The sequence below is a fragment of the Sceloporus undulatus genome, chromosome 5 (assembly GCF_019175285.1).
Source record: "Sceloporus undulatus isolate JIND9_A2432 ecotype Alabama chromosome 5, SceUnd_v1.1, whole genome shotgun sequence".
Classification (NCBI taxonomy): domain Eukaryota; kingdom Metazoa; phylum Chordata; class Lepidosauria; order Squamata; family Phrynosomatidae; genus Sceloporus; species Sceloporus undulatus.
The window spans coordinates 106809895-106831417 of NC_056526.1; the positions used below are offsets into that span (position 1 = coordinate 106809895).

Here is a 21523-nt window from a genome sequence, read left to right on the forward strand (position 1 = left end):
AATTCTTTGCAAGGATACAGGCCTCTTTCTTAGGCTGAGAACATTGATTTTCTTAGTTGGGTTTGTCCAACTTTATAGACACTAATGTTTTTAACTGTCCAATTGGTCTAAAATGACATTCTAAATTGTGATCTGTAGTCGTTTTTTCCATACTCATAACCATTTTTCTTGTAGCTTGTTCAGTATATTTAGAATGCTGCCTTGTACTATAGACTATACCAAACTTTTTTTTAAATCTACCCCATTTGTCCTCTCACCTCATTAGAAAGTGGTCATGCTTTAGAAAGAGTGAAAGTATCATCTTTTTCCTCTCTCCTTCAAGCAGCTTTAAAATCAGGACATCTGGAAAATCAATCAAAGTAATTGTTTGTTTGTTACATTTATATCCCACCTTTCTCTCAAAATGAGATTCAAAACTGGTTACAATAAATTTAACATACTCTGTTGAAGCATTACTTTGCAAAATACTTAAAAATCAATATAATTATAAATATGATAATCTTCAGCATCTCTGTCTCCTCGCCTTTTGACTGTTTTCCTCATTCAGATTCCTTTTTAAAACAGTACTCTAAACTTGAGGATTCTGAAAACTCTCTTGCATAAAGTATTATCTCTCCTGAATGTTTCTCTGCTTTGTAAAATGTTCTAAACACTCTTTTTATTATAAAAATAATAAAACTGTCACCTCATTGTCTGTGCTCTGTAGGCTGGCCACATTACTAATATCCTGAATGTTCATTCTAATATGAGAACCTACTAAGATTTATAGATTCTATGGTGGCAGTCTGAGATGTCAACTTGGTCATGGACAAATAAGAAATCCCAAAGCATTTCTGTTCAATTGTAACTGCTGACTGGAACCGTTTCTCCCTTTCTTTATCTCTAGTACTTCGGTCAGCTTTTTCTTTTCATATGAGAAGCTATGAGAATATGCATTAACATGCCTTAATTACTGATATGAGCTTAAATGTTGATGTTTAGATGCACCATCCCTCTGACAAGTTTTATTCCCTCTTTTCCTAGTTTTAACAAGAATCACTGTACTACTTTCAATATGTCACCCACCTCTCTAAATTATTTCCCAAACAATAAACATCGAACAGATAAAAGTTCAAGAGGCAATGCATATACTGATGCAAAATCAGGAATGGAAGTATAAACAAAATATTTATCATTGGGCAGTTTTAGCAAAGGTTTCAGCTGATCTGTCTTCATTCCTTGAAAGTCCTTTGCTCTTAAAAGCTTAGACAGTGATGAAAATTGTGTGGTAATTGAAAAGGAGAGGGTCTCTCCTTTGAACTGGATAAATTTCAGTTCTAACTAGTTTAATTGCTCCAGAGCAGACCTCAATCTGGTTTGTTTCTGGAGGGGTGAAAAACAGGACTCTTTGGGTATTTAGAATGACCACAAGTCACTTTCCCATGTTGGATTACTTGCAATGTGAATCCACAGACAGATATACAGTATTCTTCTTGTAGGATTGTTGAGGATAGGGTGACTTGGAGCTTTCTCACTCATAGAGATGCCATAGGTTCAAGTTGTCCTGAAGGCAGTTAACAACAAAGTTGTGAATGCTCTAGTATGTTTAAAAACAAACAAACCCTGGATTCACCTTGTTTCATGTTAACTTGATATAGCTTTTCACGTTATGTCTCAGAAAAGTTCTTTCTGGTTCGCACAAACTTTGAACTATTTCTGTTCTCTCAGGTTAGGGGCATGAATAATTCCGTGTGATGATGCATGAATGTGCCACTATAGAAAGCAACATGTAGGGTTCGGTGAGTGGCTAGGAGCATGTTTCCCAAGGCCAAAAACACTCCCCCTAGCCCCCCCCAAAATACATCTAAGTTTAGAGACATCCAGATGTACCTCACCCACCCACCAAGCGCCTGTACATATTAGGGTTTGGGAGCATGTGGTTGCTGCGTGCTCCTGAACCCTAAAATTGCCACTACCATGCCGCAAAGCACCCATGTGTACCAGGCCAGAGTGAGGTTACATGGGAAATATCAGCGGCGCTATTGCTGTACTTCAGCATGGTAGGCTGCACATGTGTATGTCCCCCACAAACAAGCTGTCTGAAAATGTGGCTGGAGAATGAAGGTAGGCAGGAGCTTGCTAATGTTACTAGAACATCACCAATATGGAGGGAATAAAAGGAGTGAAGGATCATAGGATGGCATAGCACACACCTTAAGTAAGTAAGTGATTGCAGTCAAAACACATTTGAATTACCTCTTTCATCACGTAAAATAATAAATAATAAAATTTTTATTTTTATCCCGCCCTTCCAATGATCAGGGCGGCTTACAGTGAGGATTAAAAACACAATACATACAATAGAAGAGAATTAAAAACCATAAAATACAATAACATTACAAAAGCAAACAAATAAAAGCCCCAATAGCCCAACCTCATGGCCACGGAAGAGGAGGGAGGCCCACAGGATATTTAATCGGGGAATGCCTGCTGGAATAGGAAGGTTTTGAGATCCTTCCTAAATTGGGCCAGGGTGGTAGATGAGCGGAGCTCAGTGGGCAGCTTATTCCAAAGGGCTGGGGCAGCCGTGGAAAATGTCCTCCGCGTGGTGGAGGCTAACCTGGCCCCAGGCACCTTCAGTAGTTGCTGCCCAGACGTTCTGAGGGTGCGAGGCGGAATGTACGTAAAGAAAAGGATGCTGGTAATAATACAAAACCACAGGAATAGTAACCAATGACTTCAGAATGTGTGTGTGTGTGTGTGTGCGCGCGCGCACACACACACACATGCACACACACGAACATTAGTATACTATTCAGTTTGGTTAGCGTAATTTTCACACTCTTTGGAATCCTCCATAGTCACAGTAAGAGAGTTATAACACAGGAAGGCAAAATGATGAGAATAGGTCTATAAATCTGTAGCCACCAACTCCTTTACACAATAAAACAAGCCTTGACAACCTTAAAACAATCCGCCAGTACTTTTCAGTCCAAGGTAGCCTAATCTAGGAAAATCTTAAAAATATATGAATGCCTATTAAAAAAAACTATAAAAGGCTGTGAATCAGACAACAGACAATCAGGATTTATCAATCCAAGCAAATCCAACCCAGTCAAGTTCTGCCTTATAAGGTTACTATTATGAGAGACAATAAATAACTTGGCAAAAATCTTCCTCTTCATTTTGGTGAATTGCAAACACTGAGGCCAAAGCTGTCTGCAAAGAATGATTCAACTGCACCCTTTCAGCTTTCTCCTCCTTCTAGCTGTTGCTGTCCAACTCTTATCAAAATAATATGATATCTATTCTGTCTGTTGGATTTGTTGTGCACATACTCTATCCATGCAATGTATGTGTACCCAATTTAAGACATTGCCCAAGAAAAAGAATAAGTATTTTGGGTTAATCGCTTCTCGGCCTTTTGGCTAAGATCAAGTGTGAAAGATTCTTTTGGGTTTCTGTGAAAGTTTGTGTTCTCTTTTTGTTTTCTTTATCAGGAAAGGTTCCATTTTCTGAACAAAAGGCCGCCTTCTAATAGCTTCCTTGACACTGCTCTTTTCTGATTGGCAGTATATATTCTAGCCAAACTTATCAATGTGATTTTCAGTACTCCAAAACTGTTGGGGATAAATTTGTCCATCTTGATCTTTCCTTTCAGCTTTACCCATGCTCATGATTTCTCCAGTGTTTTCTTTTTGAAGTCAAGTCTGATTGCACTGGATTTCCCTTGGCAATTATCTAATTAGATATAAATTCAGATTGATAACACTACCATGACAATTTCAAATCTGTTCAGCATATCTTTAAAAAATAAATAATATAATATAAATTTTACATTATATACCAGGTCCTTGGTGCCACCTAGGGCTAAGATTGGGGTTGTTTTCCCTCTGCTTTAGAACTGTTATCGCTTTGCTGTGCCACCCAGTTTGCACGAGGGCAATTGAAGTTAGCATTATTATATCACTTTCACCTTTGGACACCAGCCTGATCCATTCTCAAGACTGACTTAAGTTTTGTGGTTAGATGGCAAAGGTATATGTCTAAAGTTTTGAGTTCTTTTAAACAGATTACTAAAAAATAAGAGCCAGAGAACAGCTTTCTCAAGGTTTGCTGCATCCGCACTGCAGAAATAATCCGGTTTGACACAACTTTAACTGCCCCACTCTGGTGCCGCAACAAACTACACTTCACAGAATTCCATAGCATTGAGCCATGGCAGTTAAAGTGGTGTTTTTGATGTTTTATTACTTTATAAACCAATTCCTTTGTTTTCAACATCACTCACATTAATGATAATCTAACATTATATGACTGCTCTAGAACTATCTAAAGGTTACTTACTTCCCTTCAAGAATTCTGAGGAAAACAGTCCCCAGCTGTACTTTTTCCAATCAGTATATTTCCATGTCAGGAAAAAAATTGCACCTGGCAAATATTATCTCAACCTCACTTAAAGTCCAGTTTCTTCTATAATGAGGTTTTCATTTTGGTTTATGAAATGCATTTTGGTTTAGGAAATAGTTTTATACAAAGCAGTGGTTTACCCAAGAATAACCATCTTGAAAACCACTTTGTTCTTTTTCGGCCATATCGCTTTCCATTGTTTGATCTGGCACATCTATACATAATATGGCTTTGCAAAAATCTCTATGGCACCGTCTGGCTTGTTATAGGGCTAAATTGATTCCATTACATGTTTTACAGTACAGTATTAAACACCCTGTTTAAGACTAGACACCATAAACTCTGTATATAATCCCATAATCTTATGCCTACTTGTTTTATTATTTATTTGCAAATGTTTATGTACAGTACTGCTTATTGCCCCAAAATTAAAAGTAGTTTACATCAATAATATATATATATATATATATATATATAGCGCACAAATGCTTTCTAATGTCAAATTGACTAACTAGAGGTGACTTGCTCAAATAAATATTTTTAATCAGATTCTAATACAACAGATCATTTTAAATTGCAAGCACAGTGTTGAAAAGCACAACTAACATACAGATAAAGCTGACATCTTGTTTGAACATTACAGAAGGGTAAAATTAGTGGTGCAAGTGGTTGCACTTTGTCACAGGTTGTGTAACGGTGTTTTCCCGAGTGCAGCTAGTTGTTCTGCAAGCACATATGGAGCCTTTTCCCACACTTTTGACTTGATGAATGAAAAGCTCATCAACATAATGCATAATGAGAAAGCTCAAGGCCATGGAACACTTTACACAGCTGGTTGCACAACTGTGGGATCCAGCATAACTATGCTGCTATACATTTACACTGCACCAAAAGTGTATGGGATCATTCGGTTCTAAGTTAAAATGTCGAATTTTACAGTCAGACCTCCATATCCACAGATTCTGTATCCACAGATTTGTTTATCCACAGATCCATGGCTTGAAATATTTTTTTAAAAATCCAAAAAGCAAACCTTAATTTTGTCATTTTATACAAGGGACACCATTTTACTATATGTTGTATATAATGGGACTTGAGCATCTATGGATTTGGGTATCCATTGGGGCGGGTGGCTGGAACCAAACTCCAGTGGATACCAAGGGCCCACTCTAATAACTGTTCAACAACCTGCAAAAACCCAGGCAGCCAAACATATACACACACACACTTGTTTTTAGAGGTGTCATTGTGTCCCTTTTCCTCATTTTAAGAAAACAACAGCATAAAGCTACATCCAGCAGTTGCTTCTGCAAGTCCAGTGTTCCTTAATAACACTGAATACTGTACATATCTACCAGAGGTAAATTACAGCGAGTTCAATGGAATTTATTCTAAAGTGGAAGAAGAAGGCAGGGTTTTGAAAGCAATAGTAACAATGGAAGACTGTGTACAAATACATTAACATGGTATCTATCTTTCAGGAGTCTCACCCCTTCCTTCCTTCCTTCCTTCCTTCCTTCCTTCCTTCCTTCCTTCCTTCCTTCCCCCTCCCCCTTCCAAATCTGTTCCTGTTTGTCATTTGAATTTAATGATGAGGAAACATAATTCAAGTATCATGAAATCTGGGTTCATGCCCTGATCATTATAAAAGGGCAGCATGACATGATAAATGTGATTTCCCCCCCAAAAATTAAACAGAGTCTCTGTTAAAGTTAAGATGTGTTACTTGAGTATAGCATGTAATTTGCCCACAAATATTGATGGTGCCAGACTTCAAGATAAAAAGAAACATTGGCAGCTTTGCTGGTGTCTGAACCTTTTACCCAGTTTTTTCTTGGTGATTAGTGGTTTTGTTCCATCATTGGTGCATACATGTGTCCAAACTGCCAAAGCAAGCAATCACAACGATGTGTTTTTCACTGGTTTCTAATCAAAACCATTAAATCAACTCAGATTCTCATGATTGCGGGATCAAAACCACATCAGATGGATCAAGATAAGTGAATGTTCAGCATTTTTAGGCTATGCAAGCTCTGGAATATCTTTCAGTTTTCAACACATTTTGGATCTGGCAATAAATTGGCTATTACACAGCCCTAAGACTTTCTACAAAGTAAAATATAGTTTAACTATTTTCTGTCTGTAATAGAATCTAGGAGTTCATTGATGAGATGGATTGTTTAGAGCATTTCACTCAGGCGTCTGGTCTGGTTGTGGAATGGAGACAGCTTTGGTTGTCTTGGTGGTTGACCTAAACCAGGAATAGGGCAGGGGAAATTCTATTAGTTCTTCTGGATCTCTTAACAACTTACATACTATCAACCATTGTATCCTTCTGATTTGCCTCTTTGCAATGAGATTTTGGAGGCACTATTTTATAGTGGCTCTGTTTCTTCTTGAAAGTGTAAGTTGAAAAGGTGGGACTGGAAGAGTCTCGTCCAACAGCCCAGACATTGTACAGAAGCCTTCAGGGTTAGGTTCCATCATCCTTGCCATTTAATGTATGTGAAATAGATGGGAGATGGTTTTGTTTTGTTTCACCATCATATTGATGGCATCCAGCTTTAGCTCTCCTTTCCATTTAATTCCAAGGAATATTAGTCTTAAACCATTGTCTGTTGTCAGTATTGGATTGGCTGAGGGTGAACAAATTGAAGGTTATTTCAGACAAGACATTAATGTTCCTGGTCAGATCAGGGAAGGGGAATTTATTCGATGCAATAAGGGGCTACTTCACCCCTGAAAATTAAACTTTGCAGCTACCCTTGGACTTAGCTGTGAGTTGCATTTAGTAGTGGCCAGGAGTACTGTTACACTATTAATCCTAGTGTGCCAGCTTTGCACCCTCTCTTAGAGATGTCTGATCTGGCCATAGACACATGTGCTTTGGTTACATCCCATTGTGAATATTGTAGCTGCCTTTGCAGGCCCACCTTTGGAAAGTGTTTGAAAACATCAGCAGGTTCAAAATTCTGCAGCTAGACTATTTACTAAAACTGGTTATAGGAGAACGCAAACTCCTTGTTACAACCACTTGGTCTGGTACTTCATTTCTGGGCATAGATCAGTGGTTATTATGAACCAGACTATCTGAAAGGTTGTACAATCAGCCCTCTGTATCCACGGATCCAACCATCCATGGCTTGAAAATATTCAAAAACAAAATTCCCACAAAGCAAACCTTGATTTTACCATTTTATATAAGTGGCACCATTTTACTATGCCATTCTGTATAATGGGACTTGAGCCTCCATGGATTTTGGTATTAACTAGAGGTGGGATTTTGAGCCAAACCGCAGTGGATACTGAGGGCCCACTGTACTTTCCTTACATGAGCCTAGTGGGTTTTGAGCTCCACAGAGGAAGGCTTTTTCTTGACCTAACACATCCATACCAGCATGTCCGATGGAAATGTGAAGCAGGGCCTTTTTCTCCCTGGCTGTGGAGCTCCCTTTCATGGAGGACTAGGCAGAGGCTTCTTATGTTACTCTCTTGCCATTCATTCAGAGGTTTTTGGCTCTTAATGTTCTGTACAGAAAAGTCTTTTAATGGGCAGAGAGGTTTTTGTTTTACCCCCTTCTTGTTGCTTTTTAACATTTTAAATACAATAGCTTATTTAATTGCACTTAACATCTTTTCTAACTTTATAACTAACTGGCTTCAGGGAAATTTTGTTAGCTTGCACTGTAAGCTGCTTTGAGTCCTGTAATGAGAGAAAAGTGGGAAAACAAACAAACAGATATAGTGACAAAGAAGACAGTAATAAGAAATATAACAAGTAAATAATCTCCATATCTTATCATTAATACAATTAATGTCATTAGTCCTGCTAAAGGGTCAATGAATCTTAACTGATGTTGGGACTAGTTTTTCAAAAACCATTTTGTCACTTTCCATAATGTTTGTATTTTGTTTGTTTTTTCCAACTTATGAAAGCCACTTTTATGTGATCGCAACTAAATCAGTGATTATTTTCACATTTTCTATATTTTCCCCTGGTGGAGAAGTATAAAGGGGAACAATGTACCCCTGGGAATCCCTGGCATGGGAATCTTCATTGCAGGGGAAGAGAAATGGGGAATAATCTACTGTCAGATGATGCTTCCAAAAGGTGGCTGAGTCCCAGAATGAGTCTTAGATGACTCCTAAAAGCACCAGTGGGGCAAGGAATCACTCCTATCTCGGATCTGTGGTCTCGCATAACAGGGATTCCTGTGCTCCTGCAAAGGGAAGGGGCTTTGTAGTGGGGAGGGCCAATGGACATGCTCCAGTAGGCCAGATTCTGACACTTAGCAGGATGATTTAGGCTCATGGGACAGATGCTCCATTTTTCTATGCTACAGAGATCATGCGCATGCTTGCTGGGAAGGATAGGAGTTGTAGTCAATAGGTTTGGGGAAGGTGGCTTAAACACTTGTCTTTGTCTAAAGTGCTGTAGCAAAAATTACCAACCCTAGCAGTACTAAAATGTTCTGCAATTTAGTAACATAGGCGCAGAACAGACCGCCCGAAAAGGGCAGCCTACTGGCGGCCTAATTTCGTCTGGAGGGAAGCTGCAGCCGAAAACTGCATGGCTTCCTTCTGCAGGAAAAAGAACCTGGAAAAAGCGAGTACTTTTTGCGCTGAAGGTGCAATGTAAAGAGTGCGCAACTGACGCACTTGTTATGTAAGTGCCACATGGTGACGTGTGGATGCCACACAGCACTTACATAACAATGGCAGTGCCCTTGTACACCTTTATTTTGGCCTGTCTGTTTGGGCCCTTACTTTAAATCTGGCTTTTCATTGACAGAGAAATTTATACTAATTACTAATATTAATAATAACAACAGTAAGAATAAATTACTAGCAGTGAATTCTGCAACAAAATATTCCAGCACAGAGAGTTTAGGTTTAGAAATCTGGAGTCAGAGTGATCCAAGTCACTTCATGCTATTTTTAAAAAATGTCTTGCTGGTGATCAGCATTCTGTTTGTCTTCATTGGGCTGTTTTGTGGTTGCTGTTGCTTTACACTCTTAGGTTTGAGGGCGGGCGTTATGTCTGAAAAACTTAGGGTTCCTCCAAGTCCGCTGTAACCACCTCTTGTATGTGAGAAGTGTTATTCTGAGTTGTTGTGCATGGCACTGGACTTCACAGTGAAATTAAGCTTTTTACACTGAGAATTCGAGTGCTTGATATCACATAAGGATTTTCATCTGTATAATTTGAAGAACTGGTAGATGAGTTTGCTTTTTGTCTTTCTTTCCCACTTCATAATTCTTTCTCAGTTATTCCACTCTTGAAGACTGGAACTGTCTAGTAAGGATAGAAAAAAAACCCATAATTCTTATTTACCCATTCAAAAAATGGATTTCATGACAAGCTGGACAATGCTGTTAGGAAGAATAATAGCTCAAAACAGAATGTTGTGCAATTTTCTTGTTGTATTAAAATGTCCTAAGGTGTGGTAGATGAATCGTTCCACGAAGAAAACATGTTTTTTGTGCAAAACATTCCATGTGTTTGTCTGCATAGAATAATCCCTTTATGATATTTTGGGATGTTCAAATACAGGGAGAATATTGCAGAAGAATATTAGTTTTCTCCTGCAGTGTAGAGAAAATTACCATACTCATTTGTCCTCGAATGTGAGGATGAAACAGCAAAGGATTTACATCCCTATACGATTATTTTTAATTTGTAAAGGTAAAGGTAAAGGTAGTCTCTTGACATGAATGTCTAGTTGTAACCAACTGTAGGGGGTGGTGCTCATCTCCATTTCTCAGCTGAAGAGCCAGCATTCTCCAAGGACTGCTCTGGTGGTCATGTGGCCAGCATGACTGCACCAAACGCTGTTACTTTCCTACTTAAATGGTAACTAACTACTTGCATTTGTGTGCTTTCAAACTACTAGGTTGGCAGAAGCTTGGACAAGTGACAGGAGCTCACCCCATCATGCAGCACTTGGGCCTCGAACTGCCAACCTTGTGATCTTCCAATGATCAGAATTGGTGTCTTAACCATTAAGCCACTGCATCTGTGTACAGTGCTAAATCAATGTTAGGTGTTTTTAAAAAGATAACTAAAAATCATAAGTACTAGCGGTTATCTCAAAACTTTGAATGTACTCAAAATGATGGGAGCCAGTGTGCTGTAGTGTGTTGAGCATTGGTCTATGACTCAAGAGACCAGAATTCTGGCTTGGCCATGTAAACCCACTGTGTGATCTTGGGCAAGACACACTCTCTCAGCCTCAGAGGATAGCAATAGCAAACCTCCTCTGAGCAAATCTTGCTAAGAAAACCCCATGATAGGTCCCTTGGAGTTTCCATAATTGGAAATGACTTCAAGGCATACAACAACAACAAACTCTGTATAAGTGTCACTTTCCAATCTAAATGAAGACCACCAACCATGTATTGTGGGTATCACATTGTTTGATCATTTTTGGAGAGTCTAGCAGAGGCAACCCCCTCCAAATAAACCACCCAAATCAGAGAGTATATAAATCTGTGCATGAACAATCCTACCTGATCCTAGCTCACTTTTGAACTTCAGAAAAGTAGCCAAAAGCTTCTCCCATCATGAATTAATGTCACAGGATACTTTGTTGTCTTTTCACTTCTTACTCTTCATGTTTCAGTTCTTTACCCCCATTTTATTTTGTTGTTTGTGCGATTTCTTTCCTAGTCAAGGCTTTTTTCATTAAATTGATTTTCTCACCACTGTAAACAGTATCTATCTGCCTTTTTATTTTGTTTTTGTTCCCTGTTTTTGGACATTTATTAAAGGCCCAAGTCTCCCTGCTTTGATAGAAATTAAGAACGTTTTGTGAAATTTTGGAAATTATGAAGAGCTCTTTTTATCCCTTTCTGTTTCTTAATCACAATAACTTCTATACATTGATTGACCATTAATTTACAGATTCCACAGTGCATCTACACTGTGGAAATAATGCAGTTTGACACCACATTAACTCCTATGGCTCCATCCTACAGAATCCTGGGATTTGTAGGCCTTTAGCCTTCTATGCTAACAAGTGCTGGTGCCTCACTACAAATCCCAGGATTCCATAGGATGGAGCTAGAGTACTTAAAGTGATGTCAAACTTATATATTCTGCTAGGGAGGCAGGCAGTATTTGTTGCATCTATTCACTTTCACGAACTGTCACCCAGCTAGCTATATTACTACTTGATCATCTGATACAGATGAACCATCAAAGTGGATTTTTCATGATTAATCTACTATTAATTTACTATGGATTGCAGTGCCAAATTCATGTTTTTGATATGCATCCATGCTTTCAGATATAGCTATTTGCCATTACTCATCATTAATTTTAAACTGCTCTTTCTCCCCAGAAATTGTTTAAGGCAAAAACATGCTTTTAATTACCTGAATTTTACATCCCTCTTTTATTAGAACTCAGTCAAGATAATGTTGGCAATCTATTCTTACACTTTCTCATCTTTCAATGTAGTACCTACTCAAGCAAGAATTCCCATTAGATTTTATTACCTATTCACACGAATAAGATTTGGCAGCAGATTCAGCCTTCAAAAGAGATTGGAAGTGGAATGGGGTGGGGTGAGGGTAATAGAAACCTAATGAGCAAGTACAGGGAGTACTTCAATCAGAATTACACACTTTTAAGGGCCCATTGACTAACTATATTTAATTGCTTCTTGCTAAAATTATTAGGACTTAACATTTTTAACATTAGCTGGATTGTCCCTGTGGTTTATTTAGAGCTTGGAAGTAGCTTGTCCCACGTAATGGTGTCACCTGTAATGCGTTACTTTTGGGAGTAGCAGTTTGACAACATTCTTTTTGCAAAATCAATTAAAAATTATTAAAATCATTATTTCCCATATAGAATGAATATTGTTTATGCTTTCTCCTTGCTTGGGGTGGGTGGGGCAAATTCATGGGGGAATTTTGAGAGTATTTTTGAAAAGTAGGCCATTTTCTGACTTTTTACATGATTTTTTAAATCCCAAAATGTGGTTGAAATGAGCTCTGATGGTGCAATGGTTAAATGCTTGTATTGCAGCCACTCACTCAAAACCATACTAGCCAGGGCTCAAGCTCGACTCAGGCTTACAATCTTCCAAGGTTGCTAAAATAAATACCAAGCTTGTTGGGGGCAAGTAGCTTACAGTTGTAAACTACTTAGAGACTGCATAGTTCAGTATGAAGTGGTATATAAATGAAGCTGCTATTGCTGAAGCTGCTATTGAAGAGTAACAGAAAAAGAATAAATGCAGTAAAAGTACTGATGACAACAACACTATTAAGAAATGATAACAAATAAAATGGAAAATTGAGTTATGACTAACAGTCATGATGCCTTTAAAAAAAACTTTCTACACTTTAGAACTTGTCTGGGCAGTATGAACCCATGGTCTATTGGTGACTCTGTCCAGCTTTCTGGATATCCACAGTACATGACAGAGCAGCAGGCAATATATTCTCAGGTTCTAAAAATGATAGCTGCTTGAGGTAGATAAAAGCCAAATTGTCCTTATATGGAAGCAGTACCCTCACAAGATGGATATAAAGCAGGTAAGGACATTGAAGGAAAATAAAAATGTAGCAGTCCGTGTTGGAAAGAGACAGAGTAATGGAGGAGTGGTGACTGCAGTGCAGAAATAATCCAGGTTGACACTACTTTAACTGTCATGCCTTAATCCTATGGAATCGTGGGATTTTTACTTTTGTTGTGGCACCAGAGCTCCGACAGAGAAGACTAAATGTCTCATGAAACTACAATTCCCAGAATTCCATAGCTTTGAGCCATGGTAGTTAAAGTGGTGTCAAACTGGCTTATTTCTGCAGTGTGGATGCAGCTGGATTGATTCAGCAGGATAGACAGGTGGAAAAACCAGAGGAGTGCAAAGTTAGTTGCCCCAGGTACAAAAGAGGGCAGAGTTCCCCTCACATTCAGTTCAGCAAGTGTGATGTCTGCTGAAATGTCTTTTTCTACAAAACTATTCAAGTTATATCATGCTCAACTTGTACCCAAACAAAGAGAATGCAAAAAGAAAATAGGTTCACAAAACATAAGCAGAGAAAGCAACCTCACCAAAAAATAAAGAAAGAACAACATACACACATAGACATATACCACTTTTTGTGTAGCATGCATAAAATTAAGATCCAGTAGAAATACAATGCTAAAAAATACATTTTACGTGGTACACTTTGTTATCCCACCACTATCCTCAAATTAAAGCTTATGTTGGTTACAGATTACACCATGAAAATTACACAATTAAAAACTGTGCAGAGGATCCTCTGCACTTGTGGTACAGAAACTTGAATCTAAGGCATACATTCGTATGAATCATCATCATTTTTACAAAGAATTATCTCCAAATCACCAGAAAATCATAGTTCATGCTCCCTTTTTGTAATGTTCTTTGATATGATAGTTGTGTTTGATAGATTTTTTTTTGTCACACAGCCTTTAGACACCTGTGTAGACTTTAAATTGATTGTCATTTGGAGGGGATGTTATATAAAAATAATCAAAATTCACACTTGATAACTTTTCAGGTACAGGATCCAGCTCTTTCATTATTACAATTTGTGAGAGGCTGTACCCCTTCAGCATCCACCTTTTAACTGGGCACACTCACTTTGTATGACTGGACACACCAATGGCAGCCATTTATCATGGTAGCAGTAGCATGTTGTCAGAATTCCAGGTGTGTCCACAGGTCCTAGAGCAGTGGTCCCCAAACTGTGCCCTTTAAGAGATTTTGGACTTCGGCTCCCATACATCTCAGCCATGTTGGTCAATAGTCTGGGATTCTGGAAGCTGAAGTCCAAAATCCTTTAAAGAGCACAGTTTGGGGAACACTGTCCTAAAGGATCCAAGGAAAAAATAAGATGACACCCATATCCAAAAACATGCAAGAAACAGAAGGGCTGTTAAACCTCCCCATAAGCCTTTGTCCAAACAAGAGATGACCCACTGTTTCTTACTATTGACAAATGTCTTCTACATATATATCCCATTTCTTAAAATAGCAGTACTTTTTTTCAGTCCCTGCTAAAATTTACTTGGAAGTAACCTACATTTGTGTCAATAAACATATACTTTGGGTCACAGAGTTCATGACTAAAAATCTTTGGAAAGGGTTTCAGTTTTGCATATAATAAGACATCACCTGTCCAAAGATGATTTGCAATTAATATAGTGAGAAATATGTGGTGCTTCATGTTATAATTGTTAACTATCCTGACTCATGACAGCTCTATGGATGAAACATCTCCAAACCCCTCTATCCTCCACTGCTCTGCTTAGCTCCTGTATATTCAAGCCCATGGCCTCTCTGATTTCACTCCATCCATCTGGCATGTGGTCTTTTTCTACTGCCTTTCACCTTCCCTAGCAAGTCATGCCTTCTCATGATGCAAAGTATGACAGCTTTAGTTTCATCATCTTGGCCTCCTGGGGGAGTTCAAGTTTAATCTATCTGAGGACCCATTTACTTGTCTTTTTGGCTGTCGGTGGCATCCTTGGTACTCTTCTCCATCACTTTATCTCAAATGTGTTGATATTCTTTCCATTGGATCTCTTCACTGTCCAGCTGTCACATTCATACATAGTGATTGGGAATATAATGGCTTGGACAATTCTAACTTTAGTGTTCAGTTATATCTTTACGCTTTAGGATCTTCACTAATTCTTTCATAGCCGCTCTTCCCATTCCATGTCTTCTTCTGATTTCTTGGCTGTGGTTAATGTTTGATCCGAGGTATGGGAACTCTTTTACTATTTCAATTTCTTCATTGTCTAAGTTGAATTTATGTAGCTCATCCATGGCCATTATTTTTATGTTCTTTATATTCAACAATAACCCTGCCTTTACACTTTCTTCTTTGTCCTTCCTTAATAATTGTTCCAAGTCTATGATGTTTTCCACTAATAGTATTGTATCATCCATATATATTAGATGGTTGATGTTCTTTGCACCTATTTTTACTCCTTCTGAGTTCAGACTTGCTCTTCATGTGATATTTTCTGTATAGTATCTTGTTCTAAGTACAGATTTCTCATCAGGACTCTCAAATGTCTTTAAGAGTGTCCCATATTTTTCCCATGTCTTTAAGAGTATTCCATATCTTTTCATGATCTATGCAATCAAAGGCTTTACTGTGTTATAATACTTGCCTAGAAACAGAAGAACTGACCCACACAGAGATCTTTACTTTGCAATGGACTTTCTTTCTCTCCCTCCTGCCCCCAGAGTTTGTACCCCTGGTTCATGAACATTTAGCTTCAGAAGTGATTTGCATGAGAGTTTTCTAGTAAGGAAGACCAGGCCTCCAAAAGCCCATGGGAAATAGTTGTATGCATCTTTTGATTGTGGCTTTTGTCTGATTAGATACCTGTCAAATAGGTATGAAATGTGACAACCATTTGGATTTTCTGCCAGTTAGTATAAAAAATGCACAAGGGCAAACAATTAACTGAAATCCCACTGGAGATTCTTTGCATGGGGAACATGTTGTTGAGAAAAGGGTTAAACAGGCCTTGCCCTCACCTCCATTTTTCTGGTTCATATTTCCTGTTATGAAGCTCTTTTCTCTTACAACAAGTAGTGGCTTGCATTTTGTGTTTCAAGGTATAGTTTAGTCCTAGTTTAGCTAGTAGATAGAGCAAGCCCTCGAAAGAAATTCTGTGCACGTATGTGATCTGTTAGTATAGCTTTATAGAAAGCCCTGATGGCCTACAGTGAACCCCTTACTGACTTGATTTTCACTTGTATCACATGTGAGAAACTTGGAAATATCTTCTCAAAATGTCAATAGCTTATGACCACTAGTTACCTTTAGGCCAGACGTAAATGTTATGGAAGATACAGTGCTACATCCAAAAACTACTGCCCTCTGCTTTTTTTCCCCCCTGCAGCATTTAGAAATACTAAGGGCCCGGACCGACAGACCAAAATAAAGCTGCTTCGGGTCACTTTGGAGGTATGCTGTTTAAATGCTGCATGCATCCTAAGAGGCCAAAAGCCAACCCAAACCGCGCACCAGTCCTAAGGACTAGAGCACAGCTTTGGCACAGCTTCTGGCCTTTTAAGATGTGTGTGTCATTTAAACAGCATACCTCCAAAGTGACCCGAAGCAGCTTTATTTTGGCCTGTCTGTTCAGGCCCTAAATGTGTAACAGGGTATACTTTTAGTCTTGTAGTCTGAATTTATCTGTCCCTCCTCCTTTGGCTGCTTTCCCAGGGGGCAGGGAAGGTGAAGCATAGTTATATGATGAACCTTATTCCATGCATTCTGGTGCCCGATCTGGGCACGGGCAGGGAATGCTTGGGGCCGTTTGCGGCTGAGAGAAAATTAATTTTACTGCACACCGAAGTGTCCACAAAATGTCCTCATTCCATCACCCGGCACCAAGCCATTCCCATTAAGTACTGAGGTGTGTCCTTTGGCTCCAACAGAAGCCTTACAGCAGAGCAAAATGGTGCACCTCAGCACTGACTGGGAACAGCCTGGTGCCGGGGATGGAATGGGACCATTTTGAGGACATGTTTCAGTGTGCGGTAAAACCCATTTTCCCTTGGCAAGGCGCATCCCTGAGCATCCCTAGCCCGTGCCCAAATCAGGCACGAAAATGCGTGCGATAAGGTGGAATGTGACAGAGAGCAATCTGCTAGTCTGGGACCACAGATGGAGCTCATTCTGATTTTATGTGGCACTCGGTTTAGTTTCAAAAGCCCTCTGCAAATGACCATGGGTTTGCAAATCTGGTGTGCTTCATTCTCAACACCTTACCAGGTGGGGAGGAAGGAACAGGAAAAGAAAGTTGGGCTTACCAACCTCTTGCACCCCAACAGTATATTCTTGAAACGATGCTGTCTGTAACAACAACAAAAAAAAGGGTAGCCTACTCTGTTTTATAGTATTTGTCAATATTAATAGGCAGAGGAAGGAAAGGAGAAGTGGGGCCATAATGTCTAGTTCTAAGCAAGTATTTAACTATAGGATTAAAAACATTGTTCTGCTCAGTAAGTAAAATCAGCAGTTACTGCTTCTTTCTATGATGAATTCTAAGAAGTCCATTTGGGCTGTTGTTTATTATTTACATTACAAACACTATGTGCTTACAGTATTGTGAGTTTGCTTTGCTTTGCTTTGTTTTGGTCATGTATTTGCGCTCTTTTCGTGAGATGGTACCAAATAACCATTTCTCATTATTGTAAAAGTTACAAAAAGTGTTGCAGCTTTCTCTTCCTTATGTTTGCCCAACCATCATTTGACATCCAACAAGCACTGGGAAATTTCAATGACACAGCTTGGAATGGGTTCAGTGACCTCAATTATGCCCTCCCCACCCACTCCAAACTCTTTTCAATTTGCAAAAAAGCTTTAAGTGGACAAAACCCAGATGCCTTTTTCTTGTAGTTCAGTAAGAACAGATTGGGCATGTAGATTTCTGTCAAAGTGATGTATGTAGTTCATTTTCTATTAACTCTTTCTGTGATTGAAAGGGTTTGAAATTTTCAGTTTGAAGTACAGCAGTGGGTTTGGTTTTTCTGTAGATGCTTTTTCAAATACAAACATGAAGAAAAATACCCCTCCGTTCTCCAAAAAATGAGTATTTAAAAAGTCATTGGATAACAGCAGATATGCTGTTCCACCATTACTTAGATGGGAGCTGCAATTGTGTAAATTACATGACCATACTGTCATGTAGTATGTTTAAACTGAGGTGTTGTTGCTCAATTATGCTAAGTTAATTTGTTATTAGGAACCACGCTTTTTCAAAATCTGCATGTAAAAATCATTCCTTTTGTGCTACAGTAATACAGAATTGATTCCAATAAAGAATACCCTCAGATAGTTGCTCAAATCCAGGCCAAAATTTGTTCACTGGAAAATAAATTCAGTTAATTTCAGCAAAAGTCTCCACTGAAATGGGAATTCTGTACACACTTAGTTGTGAGTAAGCAACATTAAATTCCATGAAAATCATTTTCAGGTCATTGTATAAGGCTTGGACGTTATTTGCTTTGGGGGCCGAACATTAAGGAAGTCTTAGAGCCTTTGCAATAAACATATGCATGCTTCAGGATAGATTGCTTACATGGCATGGTAACATTATTCAGAACATTTAGAGGACTACAATGTGTTGTGTTATTCTCTCTGTCTCCTCTTTTTTCTGTTTCTCTCTTTCGCTTCTCAGAAACATGTGCTGTCAATAATGGAGGCTGTGACCGTACCTGCAAGGATACAGCAACGGGAGTCCGCTGCAGTTGCCCAGTTGGATTTACCTTGCAGCCTGATGGGAAAACATGCAAAGGTCAGCTTCTGTTTGTTTTGCAGTGTATCAGTTCCCTTTACCAGTCTCGGTATGAGAGGTTAAATGTGAAGAAGTATAGCCAACAGGTAGAATTTAAATCTCTTTAAACAGGTAGAATTTAAATGCTTAGAGTAGGATCATTGTGGCTTAAGTTTGTTATGGGCCCGAACGGACAGGCCAAAATAAAGCTGCTTCAGGTCACTTTGGAGGTATGCTGTTTAAATAACACATGCATCTTAAAAGGCCAGAAGCTGTACCAAAGCTGTGCTCTAATCTTTAGGACTGGAGCATGGCTTTTGGCCTCTTAGGATGCATGCAGCATTTAAACAGCATACCTCCGAAGTGACCCAAAGCAGCTTTATTTTGGCCTGTCCATTCGGGCCCTAAGACTAACTGAAGTCATACCGCTTTTAAGAAAGTCAACTAACCATGTTTGTGTAGCTCTCTCCCTGTTTTTTTAATGATAATTTCAGTGTAGGTACAGTATCAGTTTTGTGCCATCCAGCAGACAGCCTTCTATATTTAAATGTGTACATGATAGTCAGCATACCAAGGGGAAAGCTAGTGGTGTGGGGGAATAGCTTATATTCTTATGAGATATGTAAAAATTTGAAAATTGAAACACCCATGTAAGTAATTAGAAACAGGAAACAGATCAGGCTAAGTTATATATGTATGTATGAGGTAGGTAGATTTTCCAAAAAGTACATACTGTCTGCTCTGATTAGCAGCACCTTTCTGTTATGATAGGTCAAAATCTTTCCAAGAGTTGCTAGTTTCCATTAAGGAGGATCCAGTGCCAGGCAGAATCAGATACCAGCATTGAACCTTTTGCACTGAATCTTTTACATTCGGAGAATGTAGCCTCTTCCCTGGCTACATCTTGAGAAATGATGGATGTTAGTAATTCTCAGGTTTATTGGTGATTTGCATGTTTAAAGGTGAAATCTCAGTAGATAATATAGTATCCATGGCTATGATGTTTTCCTGTGGTCTTTTATTCAAATTCTATCTTTTCTCTGTGGTCTTCTGTGAATTTTATTCTTAATTTCAGCTGTCAGCCTGATTTCATGTGGAAAGATCTATTTAGCACTTGATGTGGCTTTTTAAGGACTTAATAGTAGGGCAGGCTATTAGACATTCCATTTTATGTTTGGTATTATATGGACACCTGATATTATGTTTCATTAAAGAGAAGGCAATATACAGTACCTCAGTAACAGTTGATTTACTAATTATATTCATTTTTCCTAAATAATGAGACAAAGGACTGATTCACCTGTGTGTTTATGTAATATCCAGATTGTCTGCACTTTATCAATAGTTTATGATAGCTAAATGCATGAACATCCCCATTGGAAATAATTGTATTTGAGCTGCTGTTCTTACTGAATGTTGGATGATGTTCTTTTATAAAACGGATTATACCAAGCAACTTTCATGTGTTTTATATGAATTTGAATGATGTAGAATGCTAACTAAAATGAATTGTTTCTGCTAGCTCTCAGAAATGTTGATATAAACTTTTTTGGAAAAAAAATATTCTTGTTGTTATTGTTATTTGCTTGCTTTATTTACGTAAAGTTCCACCTTCAGTAATATTTCTAGGGTGTTTATTACGTTTACACCGTACCTTTCAGGCAGCGCGGCATGAAATCTTTCTCAAATATACGATGTAAAATACATATCTCCAGTAGTGTGCAAATGGCATTCCCTCTGGTCTCGGACAGGCTTTGAGCTCTTTTTAAAAAAAGAATGGGCAAGAAGGATAGCCACTGTGTTCGGGGAATAGACAGTGCAATCTTTCCAAAGATCTGCAGTTTCTCCTGACATAAGTGATTCCACAGTTTTCATATGTTTATTCCAATGTATGTGACTGTTATATTTTTGTCCTTGTATGTGGTCAGTTGCAGACTCAGATAATGACAATTGTCATTTGACCATATTATTACCCTAGTCTGTAGTGCTGCCATCAGGACTGGGTTTAGGAGCAGAAGTGAACAACAGGACAGGCATTAATAAGACAATTTCATTTTCCCTTCCTTACCAATCCAGGCCTGTACAGTAGGAAAGCTTTGAACATTGGTACCATTTGCAAGAATAATGGCAGTGAGTGTCTGTTGTAGCGCTAAAAGAGTTAGGGGATTTTGCACTAGTACAAACTCACATTGCCCTAGTGTGAGGGCCTATATGAGTCAAGATGTGCCACTTAATGTTTCATTAGGAACTACACCTGATTTTTTTTAAAGTAATACTAAGCATGAATTTAAGCATGAATGTAAAGTGAGGAAGGGAAGATTTAACTGCATGAATTTAAGCATGAATGTACGGTGAGGAAAGGAAGATTTAACTACAATCCATACACAAATCTCTGCCTTCATTCTGCACTGCATTTAACCTGAAATGAAGGCTTCCATTGCACTAGTAGGAACTCCTTTCCCTCTAAGATTAACAACAATGCAGGACAGATTGATTGTAATTGGGATTTCAACTGAGATCCAATGAAAACTGCAAGATGGATGGGGCCTATTTAATACAGTAGCAAACATTTCAAAAGTTACTTTTGGAGTCTGACTCTCATAATCCTCAAGCTAGCACAGCCATTAGCTATCTTGGCTTCGGGATTCTGGGAGGTGTAGTCCCAAAAATTAATTTTTCTAAGCTCTGTGTAGTTGGTGACAATACTTTTAGTACCACATGTAGTAAGTCTCTAAGTTGTTTTTGTCTGAGTGGGTTGAAGACCAAGACAACAGCAAAGAGCCCTTTCTTTCTTTTATCTTCTCAAAGGCAGACATACTGTGCTATGGAATTTTAACTTAAAAAGTA

At 38.6% G+C, this 21523-nt stretch overlaps 1 protein-coding gene across 1 annotated transcript in view; it reads left to right on the forward strand.

The window, feature by feature from the left end:
* Window positions 1-21523, forward strand: part of LOC121931679 (signal peptide, CUB and EGF-like domain-containing protein 1) — a 299857-nt gene that overhangs the window by 139526 nt on the left and 138808 nt on the right. Inside the window, 1 exon segment of the mRNA XM_042469659.1 lies at window positions 18581-18697. Within this exon segment, the coding sequence (XP_042325593.1) occupies window positions 18581-18697 (117 nt within the window).